Raw genomic sequence first — 21,210 nt, 5'->3', positions numbered from 1 at the left:
AAGTCCACCTGTGTGCAATCTAAGTGCACATGATCTGTCACATGATCTCAGTATATATACACCTGTTCTGAAAGGCCCCAGAGTCTGTAACACCACTAAGCAAGCGACACTATGAAGACCAAGGAGCTCTCCAAACAGGTCAGGGACAAAGTTGTGGAGAAGTACAGATCAGGGTTGGGTTATAAAAAAAGAAAGAAACTTTGAACATCCCACGGAGCAACATTAAATCTATTATTAAAAAATTGAAAGAATAGGGCACCACAACAAACCTGCCAAGAGAGGGCCGCCCACCAAAACTCACGGACTAGGCAAGGAGGGCATTAATCAGAGAGGCAACAAAGAGACCAAAGATAACCCTGAAGGAGCTGCAAAGCTCCACAGCGGAGATTGAAGTATCTGTCCATAGGACCACTTTAAGCCGCACACTCCACAGAGCTGGGCTTTACGGAAGAGTGGCCAGAAAAAAAGCCATTGCTTGAAGAAAAAAATAAGCAAACAAGTTTGGTGTTCGCCAGGAGGCGTGTGGGTGACTCCCCAAACATATGGAAGAAGGAACTCTGGTCAGATGAGACTAAAATGGAGTTTTATGGCCATCAAGGAAAATGCTATGTCTGGCGAAAACCCAACACCTCATCACCCAGAGAACACCATCCTACAGTGAAGCATGGTGGTGGCAGCAACATGCTGTGGGGATGTTTTTCATCGGCAGGGACTGGGAAACTGGTCAAAATTGAAGGAATGATGGATGGCGCTAAATACAGGGAAATTCTTGAGGGAAACCTGTTTCAGTCTTTCAGAGATTTGAGACTGGAACGGAGGTTCACCTTCCAGCAGGACAATGACCCTAAGCATAATGCTAAAGCAACACTTGAGTGGTTTAAGGGAAAACATTTAAATGTCTTGGAATGGCCTAGTCAAAGCCCAGACCTCAATCCAATTGAGAATCTGTGGTATGACTTAAAGATTGCTGTATACCAGCGGAACCCATCCTACTTGAAGGAGCTGGAGCAGTTTTGCCTTGAAGAATGGGCAAAAATCCCAGTGGCTAGATGTGCCGAGCTTATAGAGACATGCCCCAAGAGACTTGCAGGTGTAATTGCTGCAAAAGGTGTATCTACAAAGTATTGACTTTGGAGTGAATAGTTATCCATAAATGTTCTGTTTTGTTGTCTTATTTCTTGTTTGTTTCACTAGAAAAAATATTTTGCATCTTCAAAGTGGTAGGCATGTTGTGTAAATCAAATGATACAAACCTATAAAAATACATTTTAAATCCAGGTTGTAAGAAAACAAAATAGGAAAAATGCCAAGGGGGTGAATACTTTCGCAAGGCACTGTAGCCCCGGTGTAGGAAACTGTTGTTCATTATGTTGATGTATTCAACAAAGGAAACATACATGACTCAAATTAAAAGGAATTTACTGTGTTGCATTGTAGAGTGTTTTATGGAGATATAGACAAAATTAATTAAGTATGTGTGTGTGACTCACCGTGGTTTCGTCTTCATGCAGCACCTGGTCGTACCCACTCAGTGCCACACAGAAGATAATGGCTGTCACGTCCTCAAAGCAGTGGATCCATTTCTTCCTCTCCGACCTCTGACCTCCCACATCAAACAGCCTATGGAACACACACCATCCATTACAGGTGCACAGAAAAACCAAAAGCAACCACTCAGAGGATCACATACTGTAGTATAAAGTATACAGTGTCAGTACAATATCTACCACATACAGTCAGTCTGACATAGCAAAAACACATTGGTATGGCATATCTCTACGGTATTCATTTTGAAATTGCTTATAGTTTTTGAGTAACATAGCTACTGTAATTTTCCCATTGAGGTTAGGCTCATGCACAGATTTCCAACCCCTCCCTACATCTGAAGAACAATGGATTTCAAAGGGTTTGCTGCCACAGGCCAGCAAACAGAAGGCTGTAGAGGTCTCTGTGCTGTAGATACAGCATTTCAGGTCAGGGGCAGGGCACACCCACAACTGCTGGGGTTACTGGAACAGGTCTGGGAAAGGACAACAGTCCAGTACCACTAGACTAGAACATTCTTCAGTACCGGAACACTACATTAGCTCTCGCAAAAAGCCTGTCAAAAAGTTTTAGGATCAGAAATGAATGGAACATCACAGCCTGACAGTCCTGCAGCCTCTCTATGCACACCACTGTTTATTACATATTATATTAAAGGCCCAGTGCAGTCAAAAACGTGATTTCCCTGTGTTTTCTATATATTTCCACACTGAGGTTGGAATAATACTGTGAAATTGTGAAAATTATGATAATGCCCTTTTAGTGTAAGAGCTGTTTGAAAAGACGGCCTGAAATTTCAGCCTGTTTTGGCATGATAGATATTTTGTCCTGCCTGTTGACATCACCACGCAGTAAATTAAATTAAGTTAATAGACCAATAAGAGAGCTCCAAACCTCTCTGCCAATAACAGCTAGTTTTCAGTTTTCAGTTTAGACCACTCCTAGAAATCCAAGCAAAATTATTGCTTGAGAAATTGAAAACAATCATAGTAAGGTACTTAATTGTTACCCAGAAATGATTTAATATTGAGATAAAAATGGCTGAATTGGACCTTTAACACATTATTTTCATAATGTATTTTTTGTTCTCAATCAGCTGACTGAGTCAGAGAAGGAGATGAACAAAGAGCTGCTTTGTGCTAGCAGGCCTTCAGGCAGACAAGGAGGAAGGCCGCTGTGTGAGTAGCAGAGGAAAAATACAAGCTCTCTGTTTTGTGATAGAAAAACAACTGATAACATGACCATGTTGAACGAAGCTAAATGGAAAGGAAAGTGGGATACCTAGTCAGTTGTACAACTGATTGCATTCAACTGAAATGTGTCTTCCGCATTTAACCCAACCCCTCTGAATCAGAGAGGTGCGGGGGGCTGCCTTAATAGACAATCACGTCTTCGGCGCCCGGGAAACAGTGGGTTAACTGCCTTGCTCAGGGGCAGAACAACAGATTTTTACCTTGTCAAAAAACAAGCAGAATTGGGGATTTTTATTGCACATCCCGCTTTTTCAATGTACATCCCACTTTAAAAAAGAATGAGTAATATAATGAATTGGTAGCACTAGATTTTACAGTGCATTAAATACCACAAAATATCCAGGTAATACTTAATGATTTAAACTTAAAATAGTATGTCTTCAGGTTTGGCAGTTCTAGAATAATTAACTAGAGCTTATAATTTAAATGTAGATTCAGTCACAGCTCCTTTTCTCCCAGCGCTCTGTGCTGATCCCAGCGCTCATTCATTTAAAAAAATAAAATGTTAATTGCCATGGTACAATAATGAGAAAAAAACATTAATCTAGGGTACAATCCATGTATGACACATCATAATCACCATTTAACCACACATACTGTAGCTACAGAAGAACCAGGTCTCAGAGGATTTCGTATCATTCTGTATGTAAATCCAGGACACTTCATTTAGTATGATATGTTATGTTTCGTATGGTATGTATTAATTTGGGGATGTCCATCACCCATTTCGTATGATATTGCGAATTACAATTCATATTATTTGTTCCGAATTTGCAAAATATGTTCTGAATTTGCTAAATGTACAATATGTTATGAATTTGCAAAACGTATGATATGTTATGAATTCTAGCTAGGTGGCTAATGTTTGCAAGCTGGCTAACGTTAGCTAGGCAAGGGGTTAGGAGTTAGGTTTAAGGTTAAGTTTAGGAGTTATGTTAAAGAGGTAAGGTTAGGGTTAAGGGAAGGGTTAGCTAACATGCTAAGTAGTTGCAAAGTAGCTAAAAAGTAGTAAGTAGTTGAAAAGTTGCTGGGTTGGCGCCCCCCCTTGGGTTGTGCCGTGGCGGAGATCTTTGTGGGCTATACTCGGTCTTGTCTCAGGATGGTAAGTTGGTGGTTGAAGATATCCCTCTAGTGGTGTGGGGGCTGTGCTTTGGGGTTATATCCTGCCTGTTTGGCCCTGTCTGGGGGTATCATCGGATGGGGCCACAGTGTCTCCTGACCCCTCCTGTCTCAGCTTCCAGTATTTATGCTGCAGTAGTTTATGTGTCGGGGGGCTAGGGTCAGTCTGTTATATCTGGAGTATTACTCCTGTCTTATCCGGTGTCCTGTGTGAATTTAAGTATGCTCTCTCTAATTCTCTCTTTCTCTCTTTCTTTCTCTCTCTCGGAGAACCTGAGCCCTAGGACCATGCCTCAGGACTACCTGGCATGATGACTCCTTGCTGTCCCCAGTCCACCTGGCCATGCTGCTGCTCCAGTTTCAACTGTTCTGCCTGCGGCTATGGAACCCTGACCTGTTCACCGGATGTGCTAACTGTCCCAGACCTGCTGTTTTCAACTCTCTAGAGACAGCAGGAGCGGAGATACTCTTAATGATCGGCTATGAAAAGCCAACTGACATTTACTCCTGAGGTGCTGACCTGTTGCACCCTCGACAACTCCTGTGATTATTATTATTTGACCATGCTGGTCACTTATGAACATTTGAACATCTTGGCCATGTTCTGTTATAATCTCCACCCGGCACAGTCAGAAGAGGACTGGCCACCCCTCATAGCCTGGTTCCTCTCTAGGTTTCTTCCTAGATTTGGGACCTTTCTAGGGAGTTTTTCCTAGCCACCGTGCTTCTACACCTGCATTGCTTGCTGTTTGGGGTTTTAGGCTGGGTTTCTGTACAGCACTTTGAGATATCAGCTGATGTAAGAAGGGTTATATAATTATTTATTTTTTTATTTGAAATTTGATTTAATTAGCTTACAAAAGTTTCCCGTGATGAGATTCAAGCTTGCAACTTTTGGGTTGGTAGACATTCGCGTTATACGCCCACCCAACCACCCTACTTTTGTTTTTGACTTAAGTTTTTGTTTTTGACTAAATTTTTGACTTAGTCTATGAGACTAGCCGTCTAGTCATGGTTCCATGAAAAGGTCAATGTAAATGCAGCATAACCAGTTGGAATATATATTAAAAATAATCATTAAGTAGTTAGAATAGAGAGATATTTGAGGAGGTAGAGGAGCACTGAGCCAGTGTCTTACCTGAAGTGCAGGTTCTTGAAGACGAAGTGAGTTTCTACAATGCCAGTGGTCTTGACTCGGGTTCTGAGGATGTCCTGCTCTGTGGGCTGGTAGTCAGGTGCACCGATCCGGTCTAAACTGTCTAGGTAGCTGAGGAGAGACAGAGGCCAGTTAGGATCAATCCATTGGACTAAACTGTAAGGGATATCATAAGGTGAATGCACCAATTTGTAAGTCGCTCTGGATAAGAGCGTCTGCTAAATGACTTAAATGTAAATGTAAGGACTGAAACAGGGCCTCTGTGTAATTCTGGGTCTGTAATTACACACTGGTTTTCATTGCACCACAGAACTAAATTAAATGATTCAAATCATTGATTGGAGAGACAGTAGTCTGGCCTATTACACCGAGGACTAGATAAGGGACTGACAAAAAAGATTATAATGACAACCTAACATTGGAATCTGAAGGGCTGGAACAGTGCACTCCAGTTACGAGGCCAATAATGGACATTTTGGACAGGAAATATCAAAGATGGGTCTATTGCTCAAAATATAGCACAACGTCAGCTAGAGCAGCTGGGATTGCTTAGGACTGGGTGCAAATCTACTGCTCCACATGCAGGATAAGGGGAAATAGACAAGGATGACAAACCAGGAAAAACAAGTTGTAACTCCCTCCGTGTGGAGAGAGGATCATAAATCACACCCAAGACTAACCAACAGTCAGCACCCAGTAATGTGGTAGAGGATCATCACACCCAAGACTAACCAACAGTCAGCACCCAGTAATGTGGTAGAGGATCATCACACCCAAGATTAACCAACAGTCAGCACCCAGTAATGTGGTAGAGGATCATCACACCCAAGACTAACAAACAGTCAGCACCCAGTAATGTGGTAGAGGTTCATCACACCCAAGACTAACCAACAGTCAGCACCCAGTAATGTGGTAGAGGTTCATCACACCCAAGACTAACAAACAGTCAGCACCCAGTAATGTGATAGAGGATCATCACACCCAAGACTAACCAACAGTCAGCACCCAGTAATGTGGTAGAGGTTCATCACACCCAAGACTAACCAACAGTCAGCACCCAGTAATGTGGTAGAGGATCATCACACCCAAGACTAACAAACAGTCAGCACCCAGTAATGTGGTAGAGGTTCATCACACACAAGACTAACCAACAGTCAGCACCCAGTAATGTGGTAGAGGATCATCACACACAAGACTAACCAACAGTCAGCACCCAGTAATGTGGTAGAGGATCATCACACCCAAGACTAACCAACAGTCAGCACCCAGTAATGTGGTAGAGGATCATCACACCCAAGACTAACCAACAGTCAGCACCCAGTAATGTGGTAGAGGATCATCACACCCAAGATTAACCAACAGTCAGCACCCAGTAATGTGGTAGAGGTTCATCACACCCAAGACTAACCAACAGTCAGCACCCAGTAATGTGGTAGAGGATCATCACACCCAAGACTAACCAACAGTCAGCACCCAGTAATGTGGTAGAGGTTCATCACACCCAAGACTAACCAACAGTCAGCACCCAGTAATGTGGTAGAGGATCATCACACCCAAGATTAACCAACAGTCAGCACCCAGTAATGTGGTAGAGGTTCATCACACCCAAGACTAACCAACAGTCAGCACCCAGTAATGTGGTAGAGGATCATCACACCCAAGACTAACCAACAGTCAGCACCCAGTAATGTGGTAGAGGATCATCACACCCAAGACTAACCAACAGTCAGCACCCAGTAATGTGGTAGAGGATCATCACACCCAAGACTAACCAACAGTCAGCACCCAGTAATGTGGTAGAGGATCATCACACCCAAGACTAACCAACAGTCAGCACCCAGTAATGTGGTAGAGGATCATCACACCCAAGACTAACCAACAGTCAGCACCCAGTAATGTGGTAGAGGTTCATCACACACAAGACTAACCAACAGTCAGCACCCAGTAATGTGGTAGAGGATCATCACACACAAGACTAACCAACAGTCAGCACCCAGTAATGTGGTAGAGGATCCATCACACCCAAGACTAACCAACAGTCAGCACCCAGTAATGTGGTAGAGGATCATCACACCCAAGATTAACCAACAGTCAGCACCCAGTAATGTGGTAGAGGTTCACCACACACAAGACTAACCAACAGTCAGCACCCAGTAATGTGGTAGAGGATCATCACACCCAAGACTAACAAACAGTCAGCACCCAGTAATGTGGTAGAGGATCATCACACACAAGACTAACCAACAGTCAGCACCCAGTAATGTGGTAGAGGATCATCACACCCAAGACTAACCAACAGTCAGCACCCAGTAATGTGGTAGAGGATCATCACACACAAGACTAACCAACAGTCAGCACCCAGTAATGTGGTAGAGGATCATCACACCCAAGACTAACCAACAGTCAGCACCCAGTAATGTGGTAGAGGTTCATCACACCCAAGACTAACCAACAGTCAGCACCCAGTAATGTGGTAGAGGATCATCACACCCAAGACTAACCAACAGTCAGCACCCAGTAATGTGGTAGAGGTTCATCACACCCAAGACTAACCAACAGTCAGCACCCAGTAATGTGGTAGAGGTTCATCACACCCAAGACTAACCAACAGTCAGCACCCAGTAATGTGGTAGAGGATCATCACACCCAAGACTAACCAACAGTCAGCACCCAGTAATGTGGTAGAGGATCATCACACCCAAGACTAACCAACAGTCAGCACCCAGTAATGTGGTAGAGGATCATCACACCCAAGACTAACCAACAGTCAGCACCCAGTAATGTGGTAGAGGATCATCACACCCAAGACTAACCAACAGTCAGCACCCAGTAATGTGGTAGAGGATCATCACACCCAAGACTAACCAACAGTCAGCACCCAGTAATGTGGTAGAGGACACTTGAAGAAAACTACACTTAAACTGGCACACATACACACACCCACACACCCACACACCCCCACACACCCACACACACACACACACACACACACACACACACACACACACACACACACACACACACACACACACACACACACACACACACACACACACACACACATCACATACAAACATCTTCTCTCCCTTCATCTGTGTTTTATGTGTAATGGTGAGTGCTGTGAGACTTCGCTGGGAAGCTGCAATATTTGGCAGCAGTGTGTGAACATTCCACCCTGGCCACTGGCCTGGTGACACGACTCAATGAGGGGGGCACTTCTACTGCACAACACAACCCAACACCGCATGGAGCCGCAGTACAGTATGTTGCTGAATGCTTTTAAATGTGTGTACACGTGAAATGATTGATACATGACTAACACAAGCCAATGTTCAGTGGTAAATGTGCTGCATCCGTTGCCACGCTCTCTGTTTGGGTGGCAGGCTGCCCAGCACTAATGCAGCTCATTAACAGTAGTGCCTATGGCTGTGTCCATAATACTGCTTCCCTGTTCATAATATAAGGAGGGGGGCAGAGAAAAGGACACAGGGAGAAACAAACAAACAAACAAAGAAAAAGAAAGAAAGAGAGGATGGAGGCAGGCCAGGGAGATAGAGGAAGAGCAGTGGGGGAGACCTATGATGCAACTGCTGGAAGTGGAATGAGATGTCACATCTCTACAGAGTGTGTCTAACACTGACATGGCCATTTCAATTCAGATGAAAATACTCCATAGAGCGGATTCACCCTGCCCTGCCATAACAGGCCAGCCCACCTGCACAGAGAGATGAAGTAAACCTCACTGCAACCAGGCGGCGACATCAACACAACAGGGAACACAGTCATTACTGTCAATTAATGTTTGATTCATGCACATCTTATTCATACCACAATATCAGTTTTTACAACATATCAACCAGGCCTAACAAAAAGCACATTTCCCCTCTATAAGTTATTCTTCTAAACCAAAAGAGCATAAACAAGATATAATGAGAATATAGGTTACAGCTTCTCCTTACATTTACTGTTTCAATATTACAAGGTAGCACACTCTCCTCTGCCACCCTCTCGGTCTCTCCCCTCTTTGTCCATCACTGATTTGTTCTCTCTCTCTCCTTTCTACCTTCCATTCCTCCTATCTGTGTTTGCCTCTCTCCCCATTATGATGTATTGTTTATCCTCAAATAAAAACTGCCAATGCAAATTTCAGCTGTCTATTTTATTTTTATTTATTTTTTTATTTCACCTTTATTTAACCAGGTAGGCTAGTTGAGAACAAGTTCTCATTTGCAACTGCGACCTGGCCAAGATAAAGCATAGCAGTGTGAACAGACAACACAGAGTTACACATGGAGTAAACAATAAACAAGTCAATAACATGGTAGAAAAAAAAAAAGAGAATCTATATACAATGTGTGCAAAAGGCATGAGGTAGGCAATAAATCGAATAATTACAATTTAGCAGATTAACACTGGAGTGATAAATCATCAGATGATCATGTGCAAGAAGAGATACTGGTGTGCAAAAGAGCAGAAAAGTAAATAAATAAAAGCAGTATGGGGGGTGAGGTAGGTAAATTGGGTGGGTAGTTTACAGATGGACTATGTACAGCTGCAGCGATCGGTTAGCTGCTCGGATAGCAGATTTTTAAAGTTGTTGAGGGAGATAAAAGTCTCCAACTTCAGAGATTTTTGCAATTCGTTCCAGTCGCAGGCAGCAGAGAACTGGAAGGAAAGGCGTCCAAATGAGGTTTTGGCTTTAGGGATGATCAGTGAGATACACCTGCTGGAGCGCGTGTTGCAGGTGGGTGTAGCCATCGTGACCAGTGAACTGAGATAAGGCGGCACTTTACCTAGCATAGCCTTGTAGATGACCTGGAGCCAGTGGGTCTGACGACGAACATGTAGCGAGGGCCAGCCGACTAGGGCATACAGGTCGCAGTGGTGGGTCGTATAAGGTGCTTTAGTAACAAAACGAATGGCACTGTGATAAACTGCATCCAGTTTGCTGAGTAGAGTATTGGAAGCTATTTTGTAGATGACATCGCCGAAGTCGAGGATCGGTAGGATAGTCAGTTTTACTAGGGTAAGTTTGGCGGCGTGAGTGAAGGAGGCTTTGTTGCGGAATAGAAAGCCGATTCTTGCTTTGATTTTGGATTGGAGATGTTTGATATGAGTCTGGAAGGAGAGTTTGCAGTCTAGCCAGACACCTAGGTACTTATAGATGTCCACATATTCTAGGTCGGAACCGTCCAGGGTGGTGATGCTAGTCGGGCGTGCGGGTGCAGGCAGCGAACGGTTGAAAAGCATGCATTTGGTTTTACTAGCGTTTAAGAGCAGTTGGAGGCCACGGAAGGAGTGTTGTATGGCATTGAAGCTCGTTTGGAGGTTAGATAGTACAGTGTCCAAGGGAGAGGGATTTCCATGAAGGACTGTGAGTGGTAACTTGTCTCATACAATAGTGTCATAGTTTCATAGCCGTCTACTTTGGAACAGAAAGAGCACAGTCCAATGAGGAGTAAGCAGCAGAACGTGTCTAAGTGTGTTTACTCCTCTGCCATGACACAATTAACATTTCTATCTAACTGGATATCAGCGTGGTCTTGAATGAAATACTATTTCTGCCTTATCCTTCAGCCAAACCTCCCTTGAAATATTTACTGGAGTTCATTAAACTAACATCCATATTGTCCACCAATGACTAATACGAGGAATACAATCCCAAGGGATTTGAGGACTGGTATCTGATGTAATATGTCATGAAAAAATAGCAGTTCTGTGGCTCTGAGACCCAGTGGTGCTGTGAGCGTCATACTCTCCCTAGCAATATGAATAGTGATGAGGTTCTATCTATGCTGGGAGGATAAGACTGGGTCATCTGGGGTCTGTTGAAATGGTGTAGAGGTGGGGTGCGTAGGAGGGGGCTCTCTTTTGTATGGGGGACTCATATCTGTCCCTTACTACTGGCTCCCTGCCAGTAACTCCCTCCCAAACACACCATCCACCCTTCTCTCTCTCCCCCTTTCCCCTCCTCCTCATTGTCCAGCTTGAGTGCTCTGCATGGCAAAACCTCTCAGCACCATGCCTGCTGTCGACTGCTTCCAATCACTCCACAGGCTGGTGTTGGAGAGGGAGGAGAGAGGGAGGAAAGGAGAGAGGGAGGGGAGCAGGGATGGTTGATGTGGCGGGAAAGAAAGGAGTTGGTGAGATCAAGGGGAGGGAAATAGCAAGGAAAGAGGTGGCGCTAAAGAGAACGATTCACAGAAAAAAGAGAGATCAGAAAGTAGAGGACTGAAAGAAAAGAACAGAGAAAACAGAGTGTCCTGTGGTATACCTAGAGTTGCAAAATTCTGGAAGCTTTCAATAAATTCTCTGGTTTCCCCAAAATTCCAGTTGGAAGATTCTTGGCATAGGCGAAATTGCCACGAGGGATGGGGGGGACATGTCAGAACAGGTTGATTCGTCCCCCCAAATCATTTCTTTAAAATAAATATGAGTAACTCTTCATATTAGAATTAATGACAATATGAGTGAAATATTATTAATAAATGTTTTGGTTTGAGGCCCCCCAGATAGTATATAAACACGTGATAAGGAATGGTAAAATGTGTAGAATTGCAGGAAATGTGTTTTTACGCTCGACTTTGGGCACAAAAAAAAAGGTCCAACTCCTCCTCTTTCTCAATTTTAAAACAGAAATGGGGTGTGCCTATGGTGGTTAATCGATGTGTAAGCTAGTTCGTTAGCTAAGCTAGCCACTTGTAGCTAGCCAGTAACTCCTCCAGTATGTGTTGATGTCATTTCACCGGATATGTATTTGCTGTGGAGATCAGTAAGAAATGACTACTGTAGCCAAATATCTTATTCATAAAACATTTTAAAGCATGAAATGACCTGGTATGGTGATGCATTGATCAGTTATACATTTTTAAAGCCTTTATTTTGCGTTTTTGCCCAAAGTCAACCTTTAAAGTAACTGTCCAGTTTTTCCAGATTCCTATGAAATATGACCTATAATGAATTACAATATGAGTGAAATTGTTTTCCTTCTAAAAAATAATGAAGTATGTTATAAAGCAGCTTTTCTGTGTTGGAATGGTGTGGGCATACACCAACAACAGAATGGTGTGGGCATATAACGATCATTAAAAATATTAATACGAGTAGACCGATCATTAAAAAGATTAATACGAGTAGACCGATCATTAAAAAGATTAATACGAGTAGACCGATCATTAAAAATATTAATACGAGTAGACCGATCATTAAAAAGATTAATACGAGTAGACCGATCATTAAAAAGATTAATACGAGTAGACCGATCATTAAAAATATTAATACGAGTAGACCGATCATTAAAAATATTAATGCGAGTAGACCGATCATTAAAAATATTAATGCGAGTAGACCGATCATTAAAAAGATTAATGCGAGTAGACCGATCATTAACAATATTAATACGAGTAGACCGATCATTAACAATATTAATACGAGTAGACCGATCATTAACAATATTAATACGAGTAGACCGATCATTAAAAAGATTAATGCGAGTAGACCGATCATTAAAAAGATTAATGCGAGTAGACCGATCATTAAAAAGATTAATGCGAGTAGACCGATCATTAACAATATTAATGCGAGTAGACCGCTGATTGCCCAGCTCATCCTCCTCAGCATTTTTTAAACGCTCTGTTTGAGATTCAAGTTTGAGGTGGGGTTTTTGAAGTGTTTTCCCATTTATATTTTGGCCACAAATACGAGTGTAAGATGAGTCAACATTATTTAGGTATGTGTTAACAAAATGAACTTTTAAAAGTACGATTTTCACTGGACAGTTACTTTAAAACGAACAGTTTCTCTTAGCCTCAAAGCAAAATGTTTAGAGTAGCAGGAAATTCTCAAGGCAAAATTGTCATGGTAAAAAAAAAGAAAAAAGCATAACATAATCTATAAAAACAACACGTTTCTCTCTGCCACATGGAACATTTTGTATAATTGCAGGAAGTCGGTTTCCCCCTCCCCCCAAAAATATTTTCATGTTTTTTGGGGTTGGGGGGCCTTCCACTTGGGGGGCCTTCCACTTATATTGTGCTTTCAAAATAAAAATTGCGCACGCACACACACACACACAATTTCACTCTTGATTCCCGGAACCACACCACAGTTCAGAGTGGCATGGTAGGGCTGTGGCCTAAGCACAGCCAGGGAGTGGGGATGAGCCACACATGGTAACAACTTATCTGATGGGCCTCTGGCAAAGTTTGTGGTAAATCACAGCATTGCTTCTGCGATGCTGATGGGTGGTGAGCTCTGTAGCACAAAATGGCTGCCATGTATGATCTAGTTGGGAGGTATGATATATACTTGTTATCTTTTTTTATTATTCTTTAAATAGCAACATATTATTTCAATTGATGAGAAGAACAATGTGTATTTTGACTACAAATCTTAAAATGGTGCTTTTGGTAAACATACTCCTCACAAGAGCACTGTCTGAGAAGACACTTTACCAGTGTAATAAATGTGCACATTGAAACTAAATGGGTCACAAATGAAGAGCATCCACACACTGATAATATATCACTGAGGTCATATCCAGGGCCATTGAGAGAGAGAGAGAGGGGAGAGAGAGAGACTGCTCTGAGTACCATGACTCTTAACTCTACATATCATGTGGGCTGCTTTCATATGTCAAAAGACATTGATAGTCATATCCATCCATATCACCTCAAAGTGTTATGCAACGTTTCTATAATGCAGATCCGGACAAAACTGAATTCGTCAAGTTCTGCATGGTGTGTCAAGTTCGTGAATGAAATACTGGACTACCAGTAATCAAACATCATTCCTAAATGCTATGACATTTACAACACAATTAATTGAGTTCCATGTAAATGTGAAATAAATGTGTTTCGTGACCTTTCGCAGGACACACTAATATAAATGAATTCCCAGGAATGCAATACTATGGGCTTAAAGCCACCTCAGAGAAGCTGAGCCACTTGCTACTGGCTATGTCCTATAATCATTCCCTCTCTATCCTGCTCCAGTCTACAGTGTCACGGTGTATCACTGCTGCTCTACACGCTGTTGTTCTCCACACTAGTCCTCAGGGTTGGGTAGGTTACTTTCTAAAAGTAATCGTTTACAGTTATCTGTCCAAAATTGTAATCAGTAACATAACTTTTGGATTACCCAAACTCAGTAATGTAATCTGATTACTTTCAGTTACTTTTAGATTACTTTCCAGCAACTCAGATTTTTTAACCAGACCAATTTTTGGGGGGTTGTTGCTAAAATTACACCAACAAAACACAAAATAACAGATGAGCATGCTTTGTAATGTTTCTAAAAACAATACATCTATTACTAGTAAGAAGTAATGTGGTATATTGTTTAATTTAATATTTTATGACCCGAGTCTTTTAACCAAAATATCACAGATGAGACAAAAATGTTCACCTGCCCTTTTAATGGTTACCGTAGTAATGTGACTCAAGTCATGTTTGTGCCTGTGAGATTGAGAGCGTGGCTGCATTCCAAACATGTTATTTTTACCCCCTCAGCCCTCGCAATAGCCACTTTCCCTCTGGTGAATCCCCATCGAAACCGGATGCAGTTTGTTTGCCATCTTAAGTGGAGGTCCAATTAACAAAGAACTTTGATCACTTGTATGGTTGATATGACCAACAATTCATGATGCTAGCTTGCTAAAAAAAATATATATAAAAATTTCATTGATTTTAGCATTGGCAAATTGGTTTAGTCTCGTAGTGAGGAGCCTATAAAACGTAGTTAGCTTCATAAACATATTTTTGGGAATTCTGAAATGTATTGGAATAAATTACCAAACTATAAAACTAGCTTGCCAGCTATGGGTAGCTAACTACCTGACAGAATTGTTAGCTAGCTAGGTACATTAATAGCTATAGGTTGATTGTTTTTAAGCACAACTTCAAGATTTCCACCAAGGACGTTGCCTCTCCAAACATCTCTCCCTCTCCAAACACTCGGATGTAAAACGTCATTCAAAGGATGACGGTTTAGGGCTGAGGGCTGTCTACTTTGAGTTTGGACTGCAGCCCCTGACTAGTAGCCGCCTTGTCTTCTCTTCCCTAGCAGTTGAAACTCAAACTTTGAAAAACAACCAAGAAACACAAGGACAAAGTCTCACTTCAGTAGACTTTTGTTTCAAGCAAAATAGACTGAGTTTTATGCCTGTGCGCAGCACTCTTAAAAATGAATCCTTCACTTAGTTGTTCATGTGCGCACAGTTCCCAGCCAGGCAGTGTTGAAGCTTGAGGTGGGATAGGCTATAGGAACAAAACGGCAGAAATACTTTGAAAAAAGCTACTGCAGCATTTATTTAGCTATAAATGTAATCATACTTGACGATTTTTATTCACAAATGCGAGGGAAATGCTCGCACTGTAGAGCCCTGTCCACCAGCAAACATGGCTGGTGAAATAGACATCTTACCCACCGATGCCAAAATCTACCTGCATTGTCATTTGGTGAGGGCTGGTTGTTAATTTTAGGCCCTGATCATACATACACTACAGGTCAAAAGTTTTAGAACAGCTACTCATTGAAGGGTTTATCTTTATTTTTTTACTATTTTCTACATTCTAGAATGATAGTGAAAAGATCACAACTATGAAATAACACATATGGAATCATGTAGTAACCAAACATGTGTTAAACAAATCAAAATATACTTTATATTTGAGACTAGAGGTCGACCGATTATGATTTTTCAACGCCGATACCGATTATTGGAGGACAAAAAAAGACGATACCGATTAATCGGACGATTTATTTAAAATATATATATATATATTTAAATATATATATATATATCATACACACACACACATTTTTGTAATAATGACAATTGCAACAATGAACAATGAACACTTTTATTTTAACTTAATATAATACATAAATACACACAACCGCACACAGCTCTGAAGTGACAATGATACTGAAGAGTCTGCTTAGGAGACAAATACTCTCAACTGTTTGAATAAAAATAGAGTTTAAGTTACCTGTGATGAATGTTGAAAACAAAAACTTTAATTTCTATATGCAGGAAATTCTATTTTAATAATGGGCATGGTAAGAATTGACAACCAAAGTGCGAGTCATAATTCCCATGACACCTTCTAGCAAAATCTGAAAAGCGGTTCCTTCATTTATTCCATAGGATATTTTTTAGATTCACTTAAAATAAGGTCTGTGTTTCGTGTAGGCTTACATCACCGTGCCAATTGTATAACTGTGTAGATATCCATAGGACAAGGTAACTCTGATCAATATTGGCTAAATATAAGCGAAGATACATTTTTTTGTAGAGTGGATTTATGAAAATATGTTGACAAACGTTACCTTATCCTAGTGAGATTTACACGGGTATCAAAACATCGAGGCGGTTTAAGCCTGCACGAAACACAGACCTTATTTGAAGTAGATCAAGACATTCTCAATGGAAGACATGAACGGTAAAATAACGAAGGAACCCCTTTCAAATTCAGCCGCAAGTTATTACAGGAATTATAACGCGTCGACTATTTCTCTCTAAACCATATACCTTTGACTAATCCGGAAACTATCACCTCGAAAACAAAACGTTTATTCCGTTCCGTATTTTATCTAACGGGTGGCATCCATGAGTCTAAATATTCCTGTTACATTGCACAACCTTCAATGTTGTCATAATTACGTAAAATTCTGGCAAATTAGTTCGCAAAGAGCCAGGCGGCCCAAACTGTTGCATATACCCTGACTCTGCGTGCAATGAACGCAAGAGAAATGACACAATTTCACCTGGTTAATATTGCCTGCTAACCTGAATTTCTTTTAGCTAAATATGCAGGTTTAAAAATATATACTTGTGTATTGATTTTAAGAAAGGCATTGATGTTTATGGTTAAGTACACATTGGAGCAATGACAGTCATTGATTGATTGTTTTTTATAAGATAAGTTTAATGCTAGCTAGCAACTTACCTTAGCTTACTGCATTCGCTAACAGGCAGGCTCCTCGTGGAGTGCAATGTAATCAGGTGTTAGAGCATTGGACTAGTTAACTGTAAGGTTGCAAGATTGGATCCCCCGAGCTGACAATGTTAAAAATCTGTCCTAGGCCGTCATTGAAAATAAGAATGTGTTCTTAACTGACTTGCCTAGTTAAATAAAGATTAAATAAAGGTGTAAAAAAATATTATAATAATAATAATTAAAATACATTTTTTTTTTTTAATCGGCAAATCGGCGCCCAAAAATACTGATTTCCGATTGTTATGAACACTTGAAATTGGCCCCGATTAATCGGCCATTCCGATTAATCGGTCGACCTCTATTTGAGACTCTTAAAATAGCCATCCTTTGCATTGATGACAGCTTTGTAAACTCTTGGCATCGTATTGACTGACCTTCATGTCTTAAAGTAATGATGTACTGTCATTACTCTTTGCTTATTTGAGCTGTTCTTGCAATAATATGGATTCTGTCTTTTACCAAATAGGGCTATCTTCTGTATACCCACCCTACCTTGTCACAACACAACTGATTGGCTCAAACGCATTAAGGAGGAAATAAATTCCACAAATTAACTTTTAAGAAGGCACACCTGTTAATTGAAATGCATTCCAGGTGACTACCTCATGAAGCTGGTTGAGATAATGCCAAGAGTGTGCAAAGCTGTCATCAAGGCAAAGGGTGGCTATTTGAAGAATCTCAAATATAAAATATATTTTGATTTGTTGAACACTTTTTAGGTAACTACATGATTCCATGTGGTATTTCATTGTTTTGATATATTCACTATTATTCAAAATGTAGAAAATAGTAAAAAATAAAGGAAAACCCTAAAATGAGTAGGTGTGTCCAAACTTTTGATCGGTAGTGTGTGTGTTTGATACCAATTGATTTACAATCTAGCATAGGAATTTACCAAATCACTTTGGGCCTCAAACTACTTTGTCTATAAAACACAAAATAGTTACTTCATATTTGTTATATATGACTAATGTCACATGGACATCAATTAATGTAGTAAGTGGATGACATTTATGTATGTGTGATCCATAAACACTTTCATCGATTGGAGCAGAGTAATGAGAGTTGTATTGATCCTGCAGCACTAGGTCCTCCTGTGGGGGGCAGTAGAGGTAAAGTAGTACTCACTATTGGGCAGAGTCATTGAGCTGGTATTCTCGGGCACGGCTGAAGCACTCCTGGTTGCCGGAGTCAGACCACAGGCGGATCATAGCCCCCAGGAGCTCAGGAGAGTAGGGCTCAGTGTCCTCCATACGACTCACCACGTCACACACCATCTTAGCATCAGCCTGAGGAGAGAGAGGAACAACAGGTACATTATACATTGCACCTTTAATACAGTACATTTACATCATTTAGTAACCATTCTTACAGGAGCAATTATGATTAAGTGCCTTGCTCAAGGGCACATTGACAGATTTTTCACATAGGCGGCTCAGGGATTTGAACCAGTATCTTTTCAGTTACTTTCCCAAAACTCTTAACCACTAGGCTACCTGCCGCCCAATACACACAAGCCTGTAGACAGGTAAACATCAGCCTGTAGATAGGAACAGATATAGCACTCACATTAAGTATCCATATCACAATACAATCAGAGAGGTATTTCCTGTGCAAAGATAATACTTCTAAAATTACAGTGTAATTAGAAAATACCCTTATGGAAAACAATTGCTGTTAGAGTGCGTATAACTGTAGTACGCTGCAAATATACAAATATTTTTTACTGCAGTAATTTTGCAGAGTAACTGCAGTTACACTGCAGTACACTGCAGTTATTCTGAAATTACTGCGTCCAAAACACCACAGTCGACTGCAGTTACTGCAGTTTCAAAACTGCATTCCTTTTTTGTAAGGGTAGAGATATCTAAATCTAGGAGCTGAAATGAAACAACTGTTTTTCATTCCACTAGTGTCTACAAATGTGACGGTCACAGGAGAGGAGCATCCTGGAAGGAGTGATCCTGCCTTCCCCGCATAACCTCAAACACTAGTCACGAATCACAATGTCTCGACCTGAGCACTGGGTCTGGGAAAGTGTTTCAGCCCTTATTACCGACCCCCCACTGCCTGGCTAGAGAGTTATGCAACAGTGACTCAATTACAGGCTGGGCGTCCTGTGTGTGTGTGTGTTTATGGACCACTACTCTGCCTCTCCTCTCTGCAGCTGCTAATCCCACCCACTTCCTGTGGGTTCCGCTCCTAGTCATTATTGAAACGGAACAACCACCCACCAACCCACCCTGAGTATTGGAGCATGATAACATAGTGTAGGGAGTCATTGACCTGTGTGCCCTCTCTGAATGACCATGTGCAGTTGACACCCACCAAAGAGTTTGATTGACAGGCTCTCTGTGCTGGGACATGCTACAGCTTTGACACAGCAGCTTCAGCCTGTTTGTCACTCACAGCACCAATCAGGTCCCTAGTTACCAACAGAGTAAAGGTCATGGGCGTCACTAAGAAGGGGGAAAAACTCCTCAGCCTCTATGTTTCACCGGCTGCTGCTGCTGCTCTGAAGCTGATCAATACCCAGAATCATTGATAATGATCTACACACTGGATACACATTGGTCTGCACACACACACCTACCTGCAATCTCCTCTATAATGGTGGACAGGATGAGGCATGCAAAAAAATAAAACAGTGCTTTCTCCCTTCCTCTAATCTCCTCACTTGCTCAACACTTCCCTTTCTTACATAACTGCCCTGATGTCATTCTCACTTCTTTATGTAGCATTGGTCCAAAGTTACACTAACACAAAGCCATGCAGTGTCTGCAGCCAAGGTCCTGAAGAGCGTTTTGTTCCTTTTAGCAGGAGAGCTGGGCAGCTTAGCTGTGACAAAGCCCAGCATTTTAGGTCAGACTCACTGCAGACTCACAGCCAACTGAGCAAGGAGAGGGAGGAACACTTCAACCCAAATCAGCACAAAAACAAGCGTGAGAAATAGAGAATAGTTTTGATAAGGGGCAAGAGAGAAAATGAGAATCAGGTTGGAATTGCCAATTTGGTATCTCACGAGATTCTCTCTATGCCATACAGTATTTTCCCTGGTGGGAGAGAGAGACTGCTGTGTTCACATCAACACGAAACGCCTGGAGACATCTGGAACCTAGCACAGGAGAAGTGACAGGAACTGCTATCACCATTAAGGTCTGACACACTAAAATACATCTCACTGGGAGATAAACTGAGATTAGGAAACCAAGAAGTTCCAGCTGTAATATTACCGTACCACCTGTATTTCCATACTAGGGGAGAGTGTGGTAAGTTGAGTCAAATGGTTAGTTGAGCCACCCCTTGTTTCTAGGAAACCATACACAAAAGTAACCATGTGACCAAATATTTACAAAGATGTCATATTTTCTTGGAGTCTGTGAAGAAACCACATGGAAAAAGTGGTAAGCAAGTTAGGTCCAAAACACAGATTTTTACCAAGTCAAATTAATGTATTGTGTTATAGGTTTCATGATGCTTGTATCTAAACCAAAGTAGATACATAATTTGGGGTCTCTATAAGCGTCAATAAGAGGTCCTAAATCTACACTCTTAGAAATAAGGGTTCCAAAAGGGTTCTTCCGCGGTGCCCATAGGAGAACCCTTTCTGGTTCCAGGTAGAACTCTTTTATGTTTCATGTAGAACTCTTTGTGTAAAGGGTTCCACATGGAACTCAAAAGGGTTCTACCTGGAACCAAAAGGGTTCTACCTGGAACCAAACAAGGTTCTTCAAAGGGTTCTACCTGGAACCAAAAAAGGGCTCTTCAAAGGGTTATCCTATAGGAAAGACGAAAAACCCTTTTAAATTCTAGATAGTACCTTTTTGTCTAAGAGTGTAGCATGAAAGTGCATCCTTGTAGCTGTGTGGACAAAAGTAGTCAACATGTTTGCCATGGGGTAAGTTGAGCCAATGGCTACCATGCCTCATACAAATTACTACATTTAGTCAGTTTTATGCATAATACGCATCGTAGTGCATTTTGTATTGTTACAGGCAGACATCATCATGTCCAGTGTACACAGACGTAAAACAAGCCGGGGCAAACCCCCCTTCAGGTTCTTGCGAGAACAGCCAAGGAAGTAAGAAAAGGGAAGATGTCCATTTGAGCAGCAGCAAGGGCTAAATAAAATAGA

At 41.5% G+C, this 21,210-nt stretch overlaps 1 protein-coding gene across 3 annotated transcripts in view; it reads right to left on the bottom strand.

Moving 5' to 3' along the window:
* Nucleotides 1-21,210, bottom strand: part of LOC139584763 (guanine nucleotide-binding protein G(o) subunit alpha) — a 134,735-nt gene that overhangs the window by 12,451 nt on the left and 101,074 nt on the right. For all 3 annotated transcript variants that reach the window (XM_071416955.1, XM_071416953.1, XM_071416954.1), the window contains exons 4-6: nucleotides 18,204-18,364; nucleotides 5,056-5,184; nucleotides 1,491-1,620 (exon numbers count right to left, since the gene is read on the bottom strand). In XM_071416955.1, the coding sequence (XP_071273056.1) occupies nucleotides 1,491-1,620; nucleotides 5,056-5,184; nucleotides 18,204-18,364 (420 nt within the window). The remainder of the gene's footprint in view (nucleotides 1-1,490; nucleotides 1,621-5,055; nucleotides 5,185-18,203; nucleotides 18,365-21,210) is intronic.

The sequence above is a fragment of the Salvelinus alpinus genome, chromosome 9, assembly GCF_045679555.1.
Source record: "Salvelinus alpinus chromosome 9, SLU_Salpinus.1, whole genome shotgun sequence".
NCBI lineage: Eukaryota > Metazoa > Chordata > Actinopteri > Salmoniformes > Salmonidae > Salvelinus > Salvelinus alpinus.
The sequence above is the reverse complement of the archived record's forward strand: the minus strand, read 5'-3'. Positions and strand labels throughout refer to the sequence as shown.